We start from the raw sequence: 23,565 nt of genomic DNA, 5'->3' as shown, positions 1-23,565 counted from the left end.
AAATTGTATTTGTCACATACACATGGTTAACAGATGTTAATGCGAGTGTAGCGAAATGCTTGTGCTTCTAGTTCCGACAATGCAGTAATAACCAACGAGTAATCTAACCGAAAATTTCACAACAACTGCCTTATACACGCAAGTGTAAAGGGATAAAGAATATGTACATAAAGATATATGAATAAGTGATGGTACAGAACGGCATAGGCAAGATGCAGTAGATGGTATCGAGTACAGTATATACATATGAGATGAGTAATGTAGGGTATGTAAACATATAAGTGGCATTGTTTAAAGTGGCTAGTGATACATGTATTACATAAAGATGGCAAGATGCAGTAGATGATATAGAGTACAGTATATACATATGAGATGAGTAATGTAGGGTATGTAAACATTATATTAAGTGGCATTGTTTAAAGTGGCTAGTGATACATTTTTTACATCAATTTTTCCATTATTAAAGTGGCTGGAGTTGAGTCAGTATGTTGGCAGCGGCCACTAAATGTTAGTGGTGGCTGTTTAACAGTCTGATGGCCTTGAGATAGAAGCTGTTTTTCAGTCTCTCGGTCCCTGCTTTGATGCACCTGTACTGACCTCGCCTTCTGGATGATAGCGGGGTGAACAGGCAGTGGCTCGGGTGGTTGTTGTCCTTGATGATCTTTATGGCCTTCCTGTGACATCGGGTGGTGTAGGTGTCCTGGAGGGCAGGTAGTTTGCCCCCGGTGATGCGTTGTGCAGACCTCACTACCCTCTGGAGAGCCTTACGGTTGTGGGCGGAGCAGTTGCCGTACCAGGCGGTGATACAGCCCGACAGGATGCTCTCGATTGTGCATCTGTAGAAGTTTGTGAGTGGTTTTGGTGACGAGCCGAATGTCTTCAGCCTCCTGAGGTTAAAGAGGCGCTACTGTGCCTTCTTCACCACGCTGTCTGTGTGGGTGGACCAATTCAGTTTGTCCGTGATGTGTACGCCGAGGAACTTAAAACGTTCTACCCTCTCCACTACTGTCCCGCCGATGTGGATAGGGGGGTGCTCCCTCTGCTGTTTCCTGAGGAACTTACTTAACAATCATATTGAGTGGTTCCAATGAGAAGGTTTGGGATGAGTTGGACCACAGAGTGATTTGGAAAAGTAGCTAACAAGTGCTCAGCATGTGTGGGAACTCCTTCAAGACTGTTGGAAAAGCATTCCCCATGAAGTTGGTTGAGAGAATGCCAAGAGTGTGCAAAGCTGTCATCAAGGCAAAGGGTGGCTACTTGGAAGAATCTCAAATATATAATATGTTGGCCACTAGATGGTATCTATCATGACACCTCTGATTGAGTATCCAGCAGTCTAGCATTAAACCTCTGATTCAGTATCCAGTAGTCGAACATTAAACCTCTGATTGAGTATCCAGTAGTCTAACATTAAACCTCTGATTGAGTATCCAGTAGTCGAATATTAAACCTCTGATTGAGTATCCAGTAGTCGAATATTAAACCTCTGATTGAGTATCCAGTAGTCTAAAATTAAACCTCTGATTGAGTATCCAGTAGTCGAATATTAAACCTCTGATTGAGTATCCAGTAGTCGAATATTAAACCTCTGATTGAGTATCCAGTAGTCTAACATTAAACCTCTGATTGAGTATCCAGTAGTCTAACATTAAACCTCTGATTGAGTATCCAGTAGTCTAACATTAAACCTCTGATTGAGTATCCAGTAGTCTAGCATTAAACCTCTGATTGAGTATCCAGTAGTCTAACATTAAACCTCTGATTGAGTATCCAGTAGTCTAACATTAAACCTCTGATTGAGTATCCAGTAGTCTAACATTAAACCTCTGATTGAGTATCCAGTAGTCTAACATTAAACCTCTGATTGAGTATCCAGTAGTCTAGCATTAAACCTCTGATTGAGTATCCAGTAGTCTAGCATTAAACCTCTGATTGTGTATCCAGTAGTCGAACATTAAACCTCTCAAAAGATTGACTAGTCGATATAATGTGCTTTGTTGCTATCTAAGCTAATGAGGTGGGCATCTTTAATGACTCCACCCCCCTCCCCTGATGAAATGTTACATTTAGTTTAGGTATACCTGTTTAATCACAGTGTAAATTCTGCTGTAGAAACACGATGTTCTTATACCTGTTTAATCACAGTGTAAATACTGCTGTAGAAACACGGTGTTCTTATACCTGTTTAATCACAGTGTAAATACTGCTGTAGAAACATGGTGTTCTTATACCTGTTTAATCACAGTGTAAATACTGCTGTAGAAACATGGTGTTCTTATACCTGTTTAATCACAGTGTAAATACTGCTGTAGAAACATGGTGTTCTTATACCTGTTTAATCACAGTGTAAATACTGCTGTAGAAACATGGTGTTCTTATACCTGTTTAATCACAGTGTAAATACTGCTGTAGAAACATGGTGTTCTTATACCTATTTAATCACAGTGTAAATACTGCTGTAGAAACATGGTGTTCTTATACCTGTTTAATCACAGTGTAAATACTGCTGTAGAAACATGGTGTTCTTATACCTGTTTAATCACAGTGTAAATACTGCTGTAGAAACATGGTGTTCTTATACCTGTTTAATCACAGTGTAAATACTGCTGTAGAAACATGGTGTTCTTATACCTGTTTAATCACAGTGTAAATACTGCTGTAGAAACATGGTGTTCTTATACCTGTTTAATCACAGTGTAAATACTGCTGTAGAAACACGGTGTTCTTATACCTGTTTAATCACAGTGTAAATACTGCTGTAGAAACACGGTGTTCTTATACCTGTTTAATCACAGTGTAAATACTGCTGTAGAAACACGGTGTTCTTATACCTGTTTAATCACAGTGTAAATACTGCTGTAGAAACATGGTGTTCTTATACCTGTTTAATCACAGTGTAAATACTGCTGTAGAAACATGGTGTTCTTATACCTGTTTAATCACAGTGTAAATACTGCTGTTTAATCACAGTGTAAATACTGCTGTTTAATCACAGTGTAAATACTGCTGTTTAATCACAGTGTAAATACTGCTGTTTAATCACAGTGTAAATACTGCTGTTTAATCACAGTGTAAATACTGCTGTAGAAACATGGTGTTACCAGTGTAATAAATTGTTATCACACAGATATAAAAAACAATTTAATGTAAAGTGTTACTTATGTTTGTTGTTAGATTATGGAAGGCAATCTTTCAACGAACTCACATTGTCATATTGATATTTATTTGTTTATAGCTGACACTAATATGGTCTGTTCGCTTTGACTCTCTTTGTTTCCACAGAACTGTGGGTGGCAAGAACTATCAAACCCGGCTGAACATGTGAGCTACCATCGAGTCTACAACAAGGAACACTGTCTCGAGTCACAACCCGCTCAGACCTACCCCCCTCCCGTTACCTTCTTACCCCAGAACCCCTACACACATCCTCTCTCCAACAACCCCCTGTACCCCGCCAGCTACCCTGCCCAAGGCCAAGGTCAGGGCGAGGCACCCCGGCCCCTCTTCCCTAAGGAGCAGTCCGTGTGACCCACTGCTATAGCTCCAGCACTGTAAGAGACATCATCATTCTGAAATACACCAAGCTACACCAAGCTTTGCTGTAAGGGTGTCTATGCTATGCCCCTGCCCCATCACCACCACTGTCTCTCTGTCTGTCCTATGAGAGTGATGATGGAGTGGGCATCCCCTGCTATGATGGAAGTGGCAGTTGTTTGTGGACAAGAAAACCTTGTGTGTTGTGCACTGCATGTTCCACCGAGGCTGTCAGTAGGACCCCTCATCTCGTTCTGCTATTACAGACACCATCTCACTCCACTTCACCTCACTGTCCTAATGGAATTCTGTTCTTCAACTTTCACTCTCACATGGACCTAGCTATCCTCACTGTCTTCACCTCACTGCCCTAATGGAATTCTGTTCTTCAACCTTCACTCTCACATGGACCTAGCTATCCTCACTGTCTTCACCTCACTGTCCTAATGGAATTCTGTTCTTCAACCTTCACTCTCACATGGACCTAGCTATCCTCACTGTCTTCACCTCACTGCCCTACTGGGTTGATTTTTGTCAACCAAAACATTTTGGGAAGAAATATGTCCACCCCCTGGAAAGTGGTCATTATAAAAAAAATATATATATATATATTTGGACACATGGATATTTGCGTTAAATTCATTGATAAAGGTAACCAAATATTTACTTTGATAATGTTATGCAATTAATGTAAACAAAAATGCAATGTCCTTATGCAGAAAACGTGAGTATACCCCTTCCTTTACAATGGCTGAACTTAGAATCAGGTGCACCAAAAAAAGGTGCATTAAGGAAATCATTAGAGACTACCTTGGGAGGGTCCAACCTTCCATAAAGATTAGAAACTTGGTTTTAACCATATGGCTGTGTGGTTACGCATCATGCCAAGATCAAAAGACCTCCGAGGCCCTCAGAAGAAACATTATTGATGCCCGTGAGTCTGGGAGAGGTTACAAATCATTTTCCACGCAATCTGAAGTACATCGTTCCACTGTCCGACAGATCATCCACAAATGGAGAAAATTACAGACCACTGGCAGCCTACATAGGACAGGTCTTCCCACTACATTTAACCCAAGAGCTGACCGGAAGAATATCAAGACACCACTGACGTCTGCCAGACAACACCTGGCTAAAGACCACAACTACTATAACTACGAGCTCTGGACAGATGAGTCAACGGTGGAGTTGTTTGGCCACAATGTCAGACGCCACATTTGATGAAAACGAAACACTGCCTTTGAACAGAAGCATCTCATACCAACAGTAAAGCATGGAGGCGGTAGCATTATGGTTTGGAGCTGCTTTGCTGCCTCAGGGCCTGACCAACGTGCCATCATTGAGTCAACCATGAATTCCATATTGTACCAGAGAATTCTTGAGGAGAATGTGAGGCCATCTGTCAAGAAGCTGAACCGAACATGGATCTTCCAAACAGGACAATGATACAAAACAAACAAGCAAAGCTACAACAGAATGGCAAAATAATTTGAAATGGAGGGTTATGGAATGGCCGAGTCAAAGCCCAGATCTCAGTCCTTTAGAAATGCTGTGGGGGGACATGTGGGGCGGACTTGAAGCAGACCGTGCATGCCAGAAAGCCCTGGAACATGACACAGTTGAATCAGTACTGTAAAGAAGAGTGGGCAGACATTACTCCCAGTCGATGTAAGAGACTAATAGACAGTTACTAGAAACGGCTACATTAAGTGATTTTAGCCTAAGGGGGAAACACCAGCTATTGAAGCTAGGGGGTGCACTTGTTTTTTCTGCACTGGAATTGCATTTCTGTAGATTTTTGATGAATAAATGACTGCCAAGTTTAATCTTTCAGTGTCATGTTTTAAATGAGGTTACCTTTGTCAGTAGTGTTGAAGTGAAGATGACATATCCATCTATCCAAATAAATACAACAAAGACAACCTTCTGGGGGTTACTTACTTTTTACCATGACTGTACATCCACACACACATGGTGTAACTCAAGATTTGATTATACCATTTTACCTTTTCTCTTCCCACAGTAGTAGTGACCTCTGTTCTCTTCCCACAGTAGTAGTGACCTCTGTTCTCTTCCCACAGTAGTAGTGACCTCTGTTCTCTTCCCACTGTAGTAGTGACCTCTGTTCTCATCCCATAGTAGTAGTGACCTCTTTTCTCTTCCCACAGTAGTAGTGACCTCTGTTCTCATCCCATAGTAGTAGTGACCTCTTTTCTCTTCCCACAGTAGTAGTGACCTCTGTTCTCATCCCATAGTAGTAGTGACCTCTTTTCTCTTCCCACAGTAGTAGTGACCTCTGTTCTCATCCCATAGTAGTAGTGACCTCTTTTCTCTTCCCACAGTAGTAGTGACCTCTGTTCTCTTCCCATAGTAGTAGTGACCTCTTTTCTCTTCCCACAGTAGTAGTGACCTCTGTTCTCTTCCCACAATAGTAGTGACCTATTTTCTCTTCCCACAGTAGTAGTGACCTCTTTTCTCTTCCCACAGTAGTAGTGACCTCTGTTCTCTTCCCACAGTAGTAGTGAGCTCTTTTCTCTTCCCACTGTAGTAGTGAACTCTTTTCTCTTCCCACAGTAGTAGTGACCTCTTTTCTCTTCCCACAGTAGTAGTGACCTCTTTTCTCTTCCCACAGTAGTAGTGACCTCTGTTCTCTTCCCATAGTAGTAGTGACCTCTGTTCTCTTCCCACAGTAGTAGTGACATCTTTTCTCTTCCCACAGTAGTAGTGGCCTCTTTTCTCTTCCCACTGTAGTAGTGGCTTTCTGTTCTCTTCCCACAGTAGTAGTGACCTCTGTTCTCTTCCCACAGTAGTAGTGACCTATTTTCTCTTCCCACAGTAGTAGTGACCTCTGTTCTCTTCCCACAGTAGTAGTGACCTCTTTTCTCTTCCCACAGTAGTAGTGACCTCTTTTCTCTTCCCACAGTAGTAGTGACCTCTTTTCTCTTCCCACAGTAGTAGTGACCTATTTTCTCTTCCCACAGTAGTAGTGACCTATTTTCTCTTCCCACAGTAGTAGTGACCTCTTTTCTCTTCCCACAGTAGTAGTGACCTCTTTTCTCTTCCCACTGTAGTAGTGACCTCTTTTCTCTTCCCACAGTAGTAGTGACCTATTTTCTCATCCCACAGTAGTAGTGACCTCTGTTCTCTTCCCACAGTAGTAGTGACCTCTTTTCTCTTCCCACAGTAGTAGTGACCTCTGTTCTCTTCCCACAGTAGTAGTGACCTCTTTTCTCTTCCCACAGTAGTAGTGACCTCTTTTCTCTTCCCACAGTAGTAGTGACCTCTGTTCTCTTCCCACAGTAGTAGTGAGCTCTTTTCTCTTCCCACTGTAGTAGTGAACTCTTTTCTCTTCCCACAGTAGTAGTGACCTCTTTTCTCTTCCCACAGTAGTAGTGACCTCTGTTCTCTTCCCACAGTAGTAGTGACCTCTGTTCTCTTCCCACTGTAGTAGTGACCTCTGTTCTCTTCCCACAGTAGTAGTGACCTCTGTTCTCTTCCCACAGTAGTAGTGACCTCTTTTCTCTTCCCACAGTAGTAGTGACCTCTGTTCTCATCCCACAGTAGTAGTGACCTCTGTTCTCTTCCCACAGTAGTAGTGACCTCTGTTCTCTTCCCACAGTAGTAGTGACCTCTTTTCTCTTCCCACTGTAGTAGTGACCTCTGTTCTCTTCCCACAGTAGTAGTGAACTATTTTCTCTAGCTTAGTATACACTTTTGTATGTATTGCTTTTTGTTTTATGTTTGTTAAAACTAATTTGCTTGCTTCTTTATAAATACTTACACGTATGTGTGATTGAGTGTGTGATGTTATTTCGTCACCATTGGTTTTAGTAATAATACATATTGAATAGTGAATAAATATTCATAGTGAATGACAGGATATCTAAACAGAATAATTGTCAGTTCATCCTGGATTACTCCTCACAATGTCCACACCATATATAACAACAAGCTAATGGTTCTAGATCCAATCTAAGTACTGTTTTAGTTTTTTATATATAATTTACTGGTAGTTGCCAAAGAAATAGAGCATGCCAGGGTTGGGATCAATACCATTTCAAATCCAGTCAATTCAGGAAGTACACTCAAATTCTAATTCTCTTCAATAAGGAACATTTTCAACTGGAATTGGGTTTACTTTCTGAATTGACTGAAATCGAAATGGTATTGACCCCAATCCTGGAGAATACCATACTGTAGTTCATGACAGCATACCATACTGTAGTTCATGACAGCATACCATACTGTAGTTCATGACAGCATCCCATACTGTAGTTCATGACAGCATACCATACTGTAGTTCATGACAGCATACCATACTGTAGTTCATGACAGCATACCATACTGTAGTTCATGACAGCATACCATACTGTAGTTCATGACAGCATACCATACTGTAGTTCATGACAGCATACCAGACTGTAGTTCATGACAGCATACCATACTGTAGTTCATGACAGCATACCATACTGTAGTTCATGACAGCATACCAGACTGTAGTTCATGACAGCATACCAGACTGTAGTTCATGACAGCATACCAGACTGTAGTTCATGACAGCATACCATACTGTAGTTCATGACAGCATACCATACTGTAGTTCATGACAGCATACCAGACTGTAGTTCATGACAGCATACCAGACTGTAGTTCATGACAGCATACCATACTGTAGTTCATGACAGCATACCATACTGTAGTTCATGACAGCATACCATACTGTAGTTCATGACAGCATACCAGACTGTAGTTCATGACAGCATACCAGACTGTAGTTCATGACAGCATACCATACTGTAGTTCATGACAGCATACCATACTGTAGTTCATGACAGCATACCATACTGTAGTTCATGACAGCATACCATACTGTAGTTCATGACAGCATACCATACTGTAGTTCATGACAGCATACCATACTGTAGTTCATGACAGCATACCATACTGTAGTTCATGACAGCATACCAGACTGTAGTTCATGACAGCATACCATACTGTAGTTCATGACAGCATACCATACTGTAGTTCATGACAGCATACCATACTGTAGTTCATGACAGCATACCAGACTGTAGTTCATGACAGCATACCAGACTGTAGTTCATGACAGCATACCATACTGTAGTTCATGACAGCATACCATACTGTAGTTCATGACAGCATACCATACTGTAGTTCATGACAGCATACCAGACTGTAGTTCATGACAGCATACCATACTGTAGTTCATGACAGCATACCATACTGTAGTTCATGACAGCATACCAGACTGTAGTTCATGACAGCATACCATACTGTAGTTCATGACAGCATACCATACTGTAGTTCATGACAGCATACCATACTGTAGTTCATGACAGCATCCCATACTGTAGTTCATGACAGCATACCATACTGTAGTTCATGACAGCATACCATACTGTAGTTCATGACAGCATACCAGACTGTAGTTCATGACAGCATACCATACTGTAGTTCATGACAGCATACCATACTGTAGTTCATGACAGCATACCATACTGTAGTTCATGACAGCATACCAGACTGTAGTTCATGACAGCATACCATACTGTAGTTCATGACAGCATACCATACTGTAGTTCATGACAGCATACCATACTGTAGTTCATGACACCATACCATACTGTAGTTCATGACAGCATACCAGACTGTAGTTCATGACAGCATACCATACTGTAGTTCATGACAGCATACCATACTGTAGTTCATGACAGCATACCAGACTGTAGTTCATGACAGCATACCAGACTGTAGTTCATGACAGCATACCATACTGTAGTTCATGACAGCATACCATACTGTAGTTCATGACAGCATACCATACTGTAGTTCATGACAGCATACCATACTGTAGTTCATGACAGCATACCAGACTGTAGTTCATGACAGCATACCATACTGTAGTTCATGACAGCATACCATACTGTAGTTCATGACATAGTTCATGACTTTTTCATGACAACGTCCATTTTGTCTGCTGGGAAAGGATGTTGACATGGACAATACTTTCCCAGTTTACGTCACCAACGCTGGCTTGCTCTCCATATCTGTATGTGAAATAGCTCAACTCAGAGATGTAATGAGGTCCATTGTGTTTTGTGGCGTACAACCAAGTTATTATGAGGAAGGACTTCCTCAGACTTGCAGGTCCAATAGACAAATTTGACAATCAAACACCAACCAGGGCTGTCCTCAAAGAACTTGAACGAGCGAACATTGATTTATTGGTGTATTTTAGAAGTGTGATTTTGTTGTAATGTTTTGATGATAGCTTGAGGGTGGTCAGGAGACTCCTTCAACCCAACCTTTCTCTGTCTGATTTCAAGATTTTTGAACATGGTTTTTAGAATTATTTTGATATAAAGAGTTTCAAATCAAAAGATCTAACATTCATCTTGCAGAGAATAGCATGTTATTGTATTTGAGAATGATCAGTAATATACAATACTACTCCAGGAATTCTACGTAGGACCAGGCTACACTGTGACAGTGCTGATTTCAGACCATAAGCTAATGTGTTTGAACTAAGAGCCAGTTAGAAGCTATTACCACGGAAATACGACTGTCACACAAATACAACCCAAAGTTCAGTGTTTTACCATGTCAGTTGTATGTTCTTAAAAAAAGGAAACTAATTGTGTTTGTGCTCAATGTAGAAGAAAGAAACTGATTAACCCCTAGAGGTTTTTGAAGGTAATAAAATGTAACTTGTAAACAGTGGTTCTTGGGATAGAGTAACATTTTGAGACTTTCTCCTTTTTGCCCTTGTTGTCTTGCAACGTCTCTATATGTGTGCTAATCTATATGTGTGCTAATCTATATGTGTGCTAATCTATATGTGTGCTAATCTATATGTGTGCTAGTATTTCGTTAGGTGTGCCAGTGGTTTCTGGTTGGTCTGAAACTGCTGATGAAGTGTATTACTGCTGTAAAGCGCCCGCTGTATTACTGCTGTAAAGCGCCCGCTGTATTACTGCTGTAAAGCGCCCGCTGTATTACTGCTGTAAAGCGCCCGCTGTATTACTGCTGTAAAGCGCCCACTCACATCCTACTCTTGTAACACAATTACTATTGCTGATCTCCTCCACACCCACTCCTCTTCCTCCATATCCTCCTCCTCCTCCACATTCTCCTCTTCCACATCATATTCCTCCTCCTCCTCCACATCCTATTCCTCCTCCTATTCCACATATTCCTCCTCCTCCTCCACATCATATTCCTCCTCCTCCTCCACATCCTATTCATCCTCCTCCTCCACATCATATTCCTCCTCCTCCTCCACATCCTATTCCTCCTCCTATTCCACATATTCCTCCTCCTCCTCCACATCATATTCCTCCTCCTCCTCCACATCCTATTCCTCCTCCTCCTCCACATCATATTCCTCCTCCTCCTCCACATCATATTCCTCCTCCTATTCCACATCATATTCCTCCTCCTCCTCCTCCTCCTCTTCCACATCCTCCTCCTCCTCTTCCACATCCTCCTCCTCCTATTCCACATCATCCTCCTTCTATTCCACATCCTATTCCTCCTCTTCCACATCCTATTCATCCTCCTCCTCCTCCACATCCTATTCCACATCAGCCTCATCCTCCTATTCCACATTATTCTCCTTCTATTCCACATCCTATTCCTCCTATTCCACATCCTATTCCTCCTCCTCCACATCCTATTCCTCCTCCTCTTCCACATCCTCCTCCTTCTATTCCACATCCTATTCCTCCTATTCCACATCCTATTCCTCATCCTCTTCCATATCCTATTCCTCCTCATCCTCTTCCACATCCTATTCCTCCTCCTCCTCTTCCACATCCTATTCCTCCTCATCCTCTTCCACATCCTATTCCTCCTCCTCCTCTTCCACATCCTATTCCTCCTCATCCTCTTCCACATCATATTCCTCTTCCTCCTCTTCCACATCCTATTCCTCCTACTCCTCTTCCACATCATATTCCTCCTCCTCCTCTTCCACATCCTATTCCTCCTCCGCCTCTTCCACATCCTATTCCTCCTCATCCTCATCCTCTTCCACATCCTATTCCTCCTCCTCCTCTTCCACATCCTATTCCTCCTCATCCTCATCCTCTTCCACATCCCATTCCTCCTCATCCTCATCCTCTTCCACATCCTATTCCTCCTCATCCTCATCCTCTTCCACATCCTATTCCTCCTCCTCCTCATCCTCTTCCACATCCTATTCCTCCTCATCCTCATCCTCTTCCACATCCTATTCCTCCTCATCCTCATCCTCTTCCACATCCTATTCCCCCTCCTCCTCTTCCACATCCTATTCCTCCTCATCCTCATCCTCTTCCATATCCTATTCCTCCTCATCCTCATCCTCTTCCACATCCTATTCCCCCTCATCCTCATCCTCTTCCACATCCTATTCCTCCTCCTCCTCTTCCACATCCTATTCCTCCTCATCCTCCTCCTCTTCCACATCCTATTCCTCATCATCCTCCTCCTCTTCCACATCCTATTCCTCCTCATCCTCATCCTCTTCCACATCCTATTCCTCCTCATCCTCTTCCACATCCTATTCCTCCTCCTCTTCCAAATCCTATTCCTCCTCCTCTTCCACATCCTATTCCTTCTCCATATTAACCTCCTCCTCCTTCTCCTGATCCTCCTCACCCTATTCCTCCTTCCCTTCCACATCCTATTCCTCCTCCATATTAACCTCCTCCTCCTCCTGATCCTCCTCATCTTATTCCTCGTCCTCCACATCCTCCTCCACATCCTCCTCCTCCATATCCTCCACATCCTCCTCCACATCCTCCTCCATATCTTCCTTCTCCTCCTCCTCCTCCTCCTCCACATCCTCCTCCTCCACATCAACCTCCTCCACATCCTCCTCCACATCCTCCTCCATATCTTCCTTCTCCTCCTCCTCCACCTCCATAGCCTCCTCCTCCACATCATCTTTCTCCTCCTCCACATCCTCCTCCAATTCCTCCTCCTCCTCCTAGTTGTCCGCCTCCTCCACATCCTCTTCCTCCTCCTCCACATCCTCCTCCTCATCCTCCTATTCCTCTTCTCCTCATCATCATCATCATCCTCCACACCCTCCTCGTTCACATCCTCCTATGCCTCCTTCTATTATTATTGTATTATTTACAATATAAGCTACAAACTGCTGCATTTGGGGACACTAAACAGTTATGTTGTCCGCGGTTTTGGCGAAACAACAATTGTCCAACAATTGCTCTCTAACTTGTGTTAGCGATAGATTTTCACAATAACATTTACCATGTTACAGAGTTTTATAAAACTAACTTTGTAGTGCCCATAACTAAACATTATCCTGTATATGCCTCTCATTGCATTGAAATTCAGTTATTTTGAAATATTCAGTCTCTCTCCTCTGGTTTCACATATGAAGTATTTTCCTTGTATTATCTGTGGAAAGGGGATCTGGTCTGATCTGGATCAATGTGGAAATATGAACTTGTAATCATTGTGAGTGTTGCCACTGCGAGGGAACTCTAAAATACTGTTTGTGAGACATTTCAACTTATATGTTTTACATGGGTTTATGTTTGATGTAAATATGAACAATGTATCTGATGTGTCAAGAAACTGAGGCAGTTCAACATTAAACTTCATGTTGTTTGTAATCTTTGTTTATTTAACTCACCAGTCAGAAGTCTCACTGTACAGTTTATATGACCTGAGTTCAAAGTAGTCAGTGAGTGTCACATCACATATTGACTTCCAGTAATGGGATGGCACATGGAAAGCTGCATTTATTTCACACTAATAACAGGAACCAGGGATTGGACATGAGTAAGCTGAATATATTTCACACTAATAACAGGAACCAGGGATTGGACATGAGTAAGCTGAATATATTTCACACTAATAACAGGAACCAGGGATTGGACATGAGTAAGCTGAATATATTTCACACTAATAACAGGAACCAGGGATTGGACATGAGTAAGCTGAATATATTTCACACTAATAACAGGAACCAGGGATTGGACATGAGTAAGCTGAATATATTTCACACTAATAACAGGAACCAGGGATTGGACATGAGTAAGCTGAAAATGCTTCACACTAAAAAAGGATGTCAGAGTACAAAAATCGGTTAACCACCGAACTGAGGAACTCAATGTAACCTTGCGCAATACCCTAGATGCAGTCGCACCCCTAAAAACAAAAAACATTTGTCATAAGAAACTAGCTCCCTGGTATACAGAAAATACCAGAGCTCTGAAGCAAGCTTCCAGAAAATTGGAACGGAAATGGCGCTACACCAAACTGGAAGTCTTCCGACTAGCTTGGAAAGACAGTACCGTGCAGTACCGAAGAGCCCTCACTGCTGCTCGATCATCCTATTTTTACATCTTAATTGAGGAAAAAAAGAAAAATCCTAAATGTATTTTTGATACTGTCGCAAAGCTAACTAAAAAGCAGCATTCCCCAAGAGAGGATGGCTTTCACTTCAGCAGTGATAAATTCATAACTTCTTTGAGGAAAAGATCATGATCATTAGAAAGCAAATTACGGACTCCTCTTTAAATCTGCGTATTCCTCCAAAGCTCAGCTGTCCTGAGTCTGCACAACTCTGCCAGGACCAAGGATCAAGGGAGACACTCAAGTGTTTTAGTACTATATCTCTTGACACAATGATGAAAGTAATCATGGCCTCTAAACCTTCAAGCTGCATACTGGACCCTATTCCAACTAAACTACTGAAAGAGCTGCTTCCTGTGCTTGGCCCTCCTATGTTGAACATAATAAATGCTCTCTATCCACCGGATGTGTACCAAACTCACTAAAAGTGGCAGTAATAAAGCCTATCTTGAAAAAGCCAAACCTTGACCCAGAAAATGTAAAAAACTATCGGCCTATATCGAATCTCCCATTCCGGCCAATTTTTTTGGAAAAAGCTGTTGCGTAGCAACTCACTGCCTCCCTGAAGACAAACAATGTATATGAAACGCTTCAGTCTGGTTTTAGACCCCATCATAGCACTGAGACTGCACTTGTGAAGGTGGTAAATTACCTTTAAATGGCCTCAGACCGAGGCTCTGCATATGTCCTTGTGCTCCTAGACCTTAGTGCTGCTTTTGATATCATCGATCACCACATTATTTTGGAGAGATTGGAAACCCAAATTGGTCTACACGGACAAGTTCTGGCCTGGTTTAGATCTTATCTGTCGGAAAGATATCAGTTTGTCTCTGTAGATGGTTTGTCCACTGACAAATCAACTGTCAATTTCAGTGATCCTCAAGGTTCCGTTTCAGGACCACTTTTGTTTTCACTATATATTTTACATCTTGGTGATGTCATTCGGAAACATAATGTTAACTTTCACTGCTATGCGGACGACACACAGCTGTACATTTCAATGAAACATGGTGAAGCCCCAAATTGGCCTCGCTAGAAGTCTGTGTTTCAGACATAAGGAAGTGGATGGCTGCAAATGTTCTACTTTTAAACTCGGACAAAACAGAGATGCTAATTCTAGGTCCCAAGAAACAAAGAGATCTTCTGTTGAAAATTAATCTTGATGGTTGTGCAGTCGTCTCAAATAAAACTGTGAAGGACCTCGGCGTTACTCTGGACCCTGATCACTCTTTTGACGAACATATCAAGACTTTTTCAATTACAGCTTTTTTCTGTCTAGGTAACATTGCAAAAATCTGAAACTTTCTGTCCAAAAATTATACAGAAAAATGTATCCATGCTTTTGTCACTTCTAGATTAGACTACCGCAATGCTCTACTTTCCGGCTACCCGGATAAAACACCAAATAAACTTCAGTTAGTGCTAAACCCAGCTGCTAGAATCTTGACTAGAACCAGAAAATCTCATTAAACTACTCCAGTGATAGCCTCTGTAAACTGGCTTCCTGTTAAGGCTAGGGCTGATTTCAAGGTTTTACTGCTAATCTACAGAGCATTACATGGGCTTGCTCCTACCTATCTTTCCGATTTGGTCCTGCCAAACATACCTACACGTACGCTACGGTCACAAGATGCAGGCCTCCTAACTGTCCCCAGAATTTCTAAGCAAACAGCTGGAGGCAGGGCTTTCTCCTATAGAGCTCCATTTGGGACATAAGAAAAGCTGAATATATTTCACACTAATAACAGGAACCAGGGATGGGACATGAGTAAACTGAATATATTTCACACTGATAACAGGAACCAGGGATGGAACATGAATAACCTGCATATAATCTAATAGGGCGGCAGGTAGCCTAGTGGTAAAGAGTACTGGGCCAGTAAGGTCGCTGGTTCGAATCCCTGAGCCATCTAAGTGAAACATCCGTGGATGTGCCCTTGAGCAAAGGCGTTTAACCCTAACTGTTCCTGTAAGTGTGAATAAGGGCGTGTCCTGAATGACTTAAGTGTAGATGTATGAGTTTTCCTTTTTCAGCGTCTAGTCCTGGTTCCCGTTATCCTCCGGGAGCCTCAAATGGCACCATATCGCCAATAGTACACTCCTTTCTCCCAGGGCCCATAGGTCTCTTGTGAAAAGTAGGGCACTATGTAGGGAATATGGTGGCATTTGGCTGTTCAATTCAATATAATAAATAGGTGTGTGAATATTCTTAGAGTATCATGTGGATTTTAAGTTTTTTATTATTTTACCTTTATTTATACAGGTTTTTCTCATTGAGATAACATATTTTTTTCAAGAGAGACCTGGTCCAATAGAAGCAGGGGCAACAACGTCTCAGACAAAACCACTTACATACACTAACACAACATTAAACAAAACTATAAACACACGGGTCATGGGGCATGCATATTTCATCAAATTGAACGGCAGGATAACTTGCTTTGAATCGCTGATGTCCCATTAAATAGTGTATATCTCAGTGTTGTTGTAGCTGCCCATACTAACTGGGGTTTATCTCAGTGTTGTTGTAGCTGCCCATACTAACTGGGGTTTATCTCAGTGTTGTTGTAGCTGCCCATACTAACTGGGGTTTATCTCAGTGTTGTTGTAGCTGCCCATACTAACTGGGGTTTATCTCAGTGTTGTTGTAGCTGCCCATACTAACTGGGGTTTACCTCAGTGTTGTTGTAGCTGCCCATACTAACTGGGGTTTATCTCAGTGTTGTTGTAGCTGCCCATACTAACTGGGGTTTATCTCAGTGTTGTTGTAGCTGCCCATACTAACTGGGGTTTATCTCAGTGTTGTTGTAGCTGCCCATACTAACTGGGGTTTACCTCAGTGTTGTTGTAGCTGCCCATACTAACTGGGGTTTATCTCAGTGTTGTTGTAGCTGCCCATACTAACTGGGGTTTACCTCAGTGTTGTTGTGGCTGCCCATACTAACTGGGGTTTATCTCAGTGTTGTTGTGGCTGCCCATACTAACTGGGGTTTACCTCAGTGTTGTTGTAGCTGCCCATACTAACTGGGGTTTATCTCAGTGTTGTTGTGGCTGCCCATACTAACTGGGGTTTATCTCAGTGTTGTTGTAGCTGCCCATACTAACTGGGGTTTATCTCAGTGTTGTTGTAGCTGCCCATACTAACTGGGGTTTATCTCAGTGTTGTTGTAGCTGCCCATACTAACTGGGGTTTACCTCAGTGTTGTTGTAGCTGCCCATACTAACTGGGGTTTATCTCAGTGTTGTTGTAGCTGCCCATACTAACTGGGGTTTATCTCAGTGTTGTTGTAGCTGCCCATACTAACTGGGGTTTATCTCAGTGTTGTTGTAGCTGCCCATACTAACTGGGGTTTATCTCAGTGTTGTTGTAGCTGCCCATACTAACTGGGGTTTATCTCAGTGTTGTTGTAGCTGCCCATACTAACTGGGGTTTACCTCAGTGTTGTTGTAGCTGCCCATACTAACTGGGGTTTATCTCAGTGTTGTTGTAGCTGCCCATACTAACTGGGGTATATCTCAGTGTTGTTGTAGCTGCCCATACTAACTGGGGTTTATCTCAGTGTTGTTGTAGCTGCCCATACTAACTGGGGTTTATCTCAGTGTTGTTGTAGCTGCCCATACTAACTGGGGTTTACCTCAGTGTTGTTGTAGCTGCCCATACTAACTGGGGTTTACCTCAGTGTTGTTGTAGCTGCCCATACTAACTGGGGTTTATCTCAGTGTTGTTGTAGCTGCCCATACTAACTGGGGTTTACCTCAGTGTTGTTGTAGCTGCCCATACTAACTGGGGTTTATCTCAGTGTTGTTGTAGCTGCCCATACTAACTGGGGTTTATCTCAGTGTTGTTGTAGCTGCCCATACTAACTGGGGTTTATCTCAGTGTTGTTGTAGCTGCCCATACTAACTGGGGTTTATCTCAGTGTTGTTGTAGCTGCCCATACTAACTGGGGTTTATCTCAGTGTTGTTGTAGCTGCCCATACTAACTGGGGTTTATCTCAGTGTTGTTGTAGCTGCCCATACTAACTGGGGTTTATCTCAGTGTTGTTGTAGCTGCCCATACTAACTGGGGTTTATCTCAGTGTTGTTGTAGCTGCCCATACTAACTGGGGTTTATCTCAGTGTTGTTGTAGCTGCCCATACTAACTGGGGTTTACCTCAGTGTTGTTGTAGCTGCCCATACTAACTGGGGTTTACCTCAGTGTTGTTGTAGCTGCCCATACTAACTGGGGTTTACCTCAGTGTTGTTGTAGCTGCCCATACTAACTGGGGTTTACCTCAGTGTTGTTGTAGCTGCCCATACTAACTGGGGTATATCTCAGTGTTGTTGTAGCTGCCCATACTAACTGGGGTTTACCTCAGTGTTGTTGTAGCTGCCCATACTAACTGGGGTTTACCTCAGTGTTGTTGTAGCTGCCCATACTAACTGGGGTTTACCTCAGTGTTGTTGTAGCTGCCCATACTAACTGGGGTTTATCTCAGTGTTGTTGTAGCTGCCCATACTAACTGGGGTTTACCTCAGTGTTGTTGTAGCTGCCCATACTAACTGGGGTTTATCTCAGTGTTGTTGTAGCTGCCCATACTAACTGGGGTTTACCTCAGTGTTGTTGTAGCTGCCCATACTAACTGGGGTTTACCTCAGTGTTGTTGTAGCTGCCCATACTAACTGGGGTTTACCTCAGTGTTGTTGTAGCTGCCCATACTAACTGGGGTTTATCTCAGTGTTGTTGTAGCTGCCCATACTAACTGGGGTTTACCTCAGTGTTGTTGTAGCTGCCCATACTAACTGGGGTTTACCTCAGTGTTGTTGTAGCTGCCCATACTAACTGGGGTTTACCTCAGTGTTGTTGTAGCTGCCCATACTAACTGGGGTTTACCTCAGTGTTGTTGTAGCTGCCCATACTAACTGGGGTTTATCTCAGTGTTGTTGTAGCTGCCCATACTAACTGGGGTTTACCTCAGTGTTGTTGTAGCTGCCCATACTAACTGGGGTTTATCTCAGTGTTGTTGTAGCTGCCCATACTAACTGGGGTTTACCTCAGTGTTGTTGTAGCTGCCCATACTAACTGGGGTTTACCTCAGTGTTGTTGTAGCTGCCCATACTAACTGGGGTTTACCTCAGTGTTGTTGTAGCTGCCCATACTAACTGGGGTTTATCTCAGTGTTGTTGTAGCTGCCCATACTAACTGGGGTTTATCTCAGTGTTGTTGTAGCTGCCCATACTAACTGGGGTTTATCTCAGTGGTGTTGTAGCTGCCCATACTAACTGGGGTATATCTCAGTGTTGTTGTAGCTGCCCATACTAACTGGGGTTTATCTCAGTGTTGTTGTAGCTGCCCATACTAACTGGGGTTTATCTCAGTGTTGTTGTAGCTGCCCATACTAACTGGGGTTTATCTCAGTGTTGTTGTAGCTGCCCATACTAACTGGGGTTTATCTCAGTGTTGTTGTAGCTGCCCATACTAACTGGGGTTTATCTCAGTGTTGTTGTAGCTGCCCATACTAACTGGGGTTTACCTCAGTGTTGTTGTAGCTGCCCATGCCCACATGTTAAAGACCTGCTCTTAATGATGATGTACTTGACATTGATGTAAAATCCTCTCCTCCCAGTATACCCTGAGTCTGGTGAGAATTCGTTGGCGAGCGGGTAACCCACCTCTACCATCCGTTCTATTGGCCAACGTGCATTCACTGGAGAATAAACTGGATGAGCTCTGCTCGAGACTATGGAACACTAAAAACTGTAATATCTTATGTGTCACCGAGTCGTGGCTGAACGACGACATGGATAGTATACAGTTTGCTGGGTTTCCCGTGCATCGGTAAGACAAAGAGTGGTGGTGTTTATTTGTGTCATGCCTGCTCCCTCTCTTCATCCCTGGCACTCGAGGGCACCAGGCTGCCCAGCAGTCCGCACTCCTGTCACCATCATTATGCACACCTGTTTCCCTCGTCACGTGCATCAGCGATTCATTGGACTCACCTGGACTCAATCACCTGCTTTCATTACCTCCCCTATATCTGTCTGTTCCCGAGGATGCTCCCTGCTTCATCATTATTGTCGTCAAGTCGTTTTGTTCCCCTGTTCTGACGCTGTTCCTGTTCTGTTCCATTGGTAATTCAACTCCTTGTACCTGCTTCTCATCTCCAGCGTTGGTTCTTACAATTTGTCAATAACAGCTGGTGCGCAATGCCTAATATTAAGGAAGTCTCGAGGTATTGCTCGCCTGAGGTAGAGTACCTCATGATAAACTGTAGACTGTATGCATAGACTAAAATCACTGGCCACTTTAAAGAATGGGACACTAGTCACTTTAATCATGTATATCTGGCATTACTCATCTCATGTACAGTTGAAGGCAGAAGTTTACATACACCTTAGCCAAATACATTTAAACTCAGTTTTTCACAATTCTTGACATTTAATCCCAGGGCAAATTCACTGTCTTAGGTCAGATAGGATCACGTCTTTATTTTAAGAATGTGAAATGTCAGAATAATAGTAGAGGGAATTATTTATTTCAGCATTTATTTCTTTCATCACATTTCCATTGGGTCAGAAGTTTACATACACTCAATTAGTATTTGGTAGCATAGCCTTTAAATTGTTTAACTTGGGTCAAACATTTTGGGTAGCCTTCCACAAGGCTGTAACTAAGTCAGGTTTGTAAGCCTCCTTGCTCGCACACGGTTTTTCAGTTCTGCCCACACATTCTCTATAGGATTGAGGTCAGGGCTTTGTGATGGCCACTCCAATACCTTGACTTTGTTGTCCTTAAGCCATTTTGCCAGAACTTTGGAAGTATGCTTGGGGTCATTGTCCATTTGGAAGACCCATTTGCGACCAAGCTTTAACTTCCTGACAGATATCTTGAGATGTTGCTACAGTATATCCACATAATTTTCCTACCTCATGATTTTTTAATTTTTAATTTCACCTTTATTTAACCAGGTAGGCAAGATGAGAACAGGTTCTCATTTACAACTGCGACCTGGCCAAGATAAAGCAAAGCAGTTTGACACATATAACAACACAGAGTTACACATGGAGTAAAACAAACATACAGTCAATAATACAGCAGAAAAACAAGTCTATATACAATGTGTGCAAATGAGGTGAGATAAGGGAGGTAAGGCAATAAATAGGCCATGGTGGCAAAGTAAATACAATATATCAATTAAACACTGGAATGGTAGATGTGCGGAAGATGAATGTGCAAAGTAGAAATACTGGGGTGCAAAGGAGCAAGATAAATAAATAAATACACTAGGGGATGAGGTAGTTGTTTGGGCTATTTACAGATGGGTTATGTACAGGTGCAGTGATCTGTGAGCTGCTTTGACAGCTGATGCTTAAAGCTAGTGAGGGAGATAAGTGTCTCCAGTTTCAGAGATTTTTGTAGTTCGTTCCAGTCATTTGCAGCAGAGAACGAGCAGGAGAGGTGGCCAAATAGGAATTGGCTTTGGGGGTGACAAGTGAGATATACCTGCTGGAGCGCGTGCCTACGGGTGGGTGCTGCTATGATGACCAGCGAACTGAGATAAGGCGGGGCTTTACCTAGCAGGGTCTTTTAGATGACCTGGAGCCAGTGGGTTTGGCGAGTATGAAGCGAGGGCCAGCCAACGAGAGCGTACAGGTCGCAGTGATGGGTAGAATATGGGGCTTTGGTGACAAAACGGATGGCACTGTGACAGACTGCATCCAATTTGTTGAGTAGTGTTGGAGGCTATTTTGTAAATGACATCGCCGAAGTCGAGGATCGGTAGGATGGTCAGTTTTACGGGGGTATGTTTGGCAGCATGAGTGAAGGATGCTTTGTTGCGAAATAGGAAGCCAATTCAAGATTTAATTTTGGATTGGAGATGTTTGATGTGAGTCTGGAAGGAGAGTTTACAACATGGGAGCCAGTTGAAAAACCCCCTCGGGCGGATTACGTTGGTAGTCCAGTCGTGAAGGATCGGTGGGGCTCCGTATCGGCAATAAAAAGGGTCCAGGCCAATTGGCAAAATAGGTGTTGTAGTCCAATGAGTGGCTGATGAACCTCTTCAGCTAGTTGGGAGATGGCCCTAGCACAGGCTAGCTCCAGGCTAATTGGTGCTTGTTAATTGGTGCTTGTTTGGTTGATAATAGAGCTGGATCCCAACTCAGAATGTATATTTTCTGCTTTTGGCGTCAAAGGTTTTGTTGATAATAGAACTGCATCCCGACTCAGAATGTAGATGACAGTTCCTTTGAGAGGATAATGACTATGTGCCATTTTGTATCTTCTCCATTCTAAATCAAATCAAATGTATTTATATAGCCCTTCTTACATCAGCTGATATCTCAAAGTGCTGTACAGCATTCTAAAATGCACCTTTTTAACTCTAGACATGAAAGGATCTTGTGTACCCTACTGGTTATAATATCTTGCTGAATTCCTTAGTATGCATTTCATTGCAATTCTAATGACACATCAGGGGCCATGTGTATGAAGTGTCTCAGAATAGGAGTGCTGATGCAGTATCAGGATTGCTGTTTAGATCACAATGAATAAGATTACATGGACAGGGGAGACCTGATCCTAGACCAGCACTCCTACTTTGAGATGCTTGATGCATCTGCCCCCCAGCAGCTAGAGATTCAACTGAACCAGGCTATACAGACACCCCAGATCCAGCTGAACCAGGCTATACAGACACCCCAGATCCAGCTGAACCAGGCTATACAGACACCCCAGATCCAGCTGAACCAGGCTATACAGACACCCCAGATCCAGCTGAACCAGGCTATACAGACACCCCAGATTCAACTGAACCAGGCTATACAGACACCCCAGATCCAACTGAACCAGGCTATACAGACACCCCAGATCCAGCTGAACCAGGCTATACAGACACCCCAGATTCAGCTGAACCAGGCTATACAGACACCCCAGATCCAGCAGCTAGAGATTCAACTGAACCAGGCTATACAGACACCCCAGATTCAACTGAACCAGGCTATACAGACACCCCAGATCCAGCAGCTAGAGATTCAACTGAACCAGGCTATACAGACACCCCAGGTCCAACTGAACCAGGCTATACAGACACCCCAGATTCAACTGAACCAGGCTATACAGACACCCCAGATTCAACTGAACCAGGCTATACAGACACCCCAGATCCAACTGAACCAGGCTATACAGACACCCCAGATCCAGCTGAACCAGGCTATACAGACACCCCAGATCCAGCTGAACCAGGCTATACAGACACCCCAGATTCAACTGAACCAGGCTATACAGACACCCCAGATCCAGCTGAACCAGGCTATACAGACACCCCAGATCCAGCTGAACCAGGCTATACAGACACCCCAGATCCAGCTGAACCAGGCTATACAGACACCCCAGATCCAACTGAACCAGGCTATACAGACACCCCAGATCCAGCTGAACCAGGCTATACAGACACCCCAGATTCAACTGAACCAGGCTATACAGACACCCCAGATCCAGCTGAACCAGGCTATACAGACACCCCAGATCCAGCTGAACCAGGCTATACAGACACCCCAGATCCAGCTGAACCAGGCTATACAGACACCCCAGATCCAACTGAACCAGGCTATACAGACACCCCAGATCCAACTGAACCAGGCTATACAGACACCCCAGATC

The 23,565-nt window shown here is 43.1% G+C and overlaps 2 protein-coding genes across 2 annotated transcripts; both read left to right on the top strand.

Annotated features, from left to right (window-relative positions):
- Nucleotides 1–11,888: 11,888 nt before the first annotated feature.
- LOC120039684 (putative uncharacterized protein DDB_G0271974) lies at nucleotides 11,889–12,257 on the top strand (the record flags this gene model as incomplete). The annotated part of the gene is made up of 2 exons (XM_038985102.1): nucleotides 11,889–11,942; nucleotides 12,198–12,257. Coding segments are annotated over 2 exons (114 nt in total), but the record flags the coding sequence as incomplete, so codon positions are not given.
- A 10,129-nt stretch (nucleotides 12,258–22,386) lies between these two features.
- On the top strand, nucleotides 22,387–23,544 carry LOC120039683 (extensin-like; the record flags this gene model as incomplete). Its single annotated transcript, XM_038985101.1, has 2 exons — nucleotides 22,387–22,390; nucleotides 22,534–23,544. Coding segments are annotated over exons 1-2 (1,015 nt in total), but the record flags the coding sequence as incomplete, so codon positions are not given.
- Between the last annotated feature and the right edge of the window lie 21 nt (nucleotides 23,545–23,565).

The sequence above is a fragment of the Salvelinus namaycush genome, unplaced genomic scaffold (assembly GCF_016432855.1).
Source record: "Salvelinus namaycush isolate Seneca unplaced genomic scaffold, SaNama_1.0 Scaffold2915, whole genome shotgun sequence".
In the NCBI taxonomy this organism is placed as follows: domain Eukaryota; kingdom Metazoa; phylum Chordata; class Actinopteri; order Salmoniformes; family Salmonidae; genus Salvelinus; species Salvelinus namaycush.
This window is presented reverse-complemented; position numbering and strand designations above follow the sequence as displayed.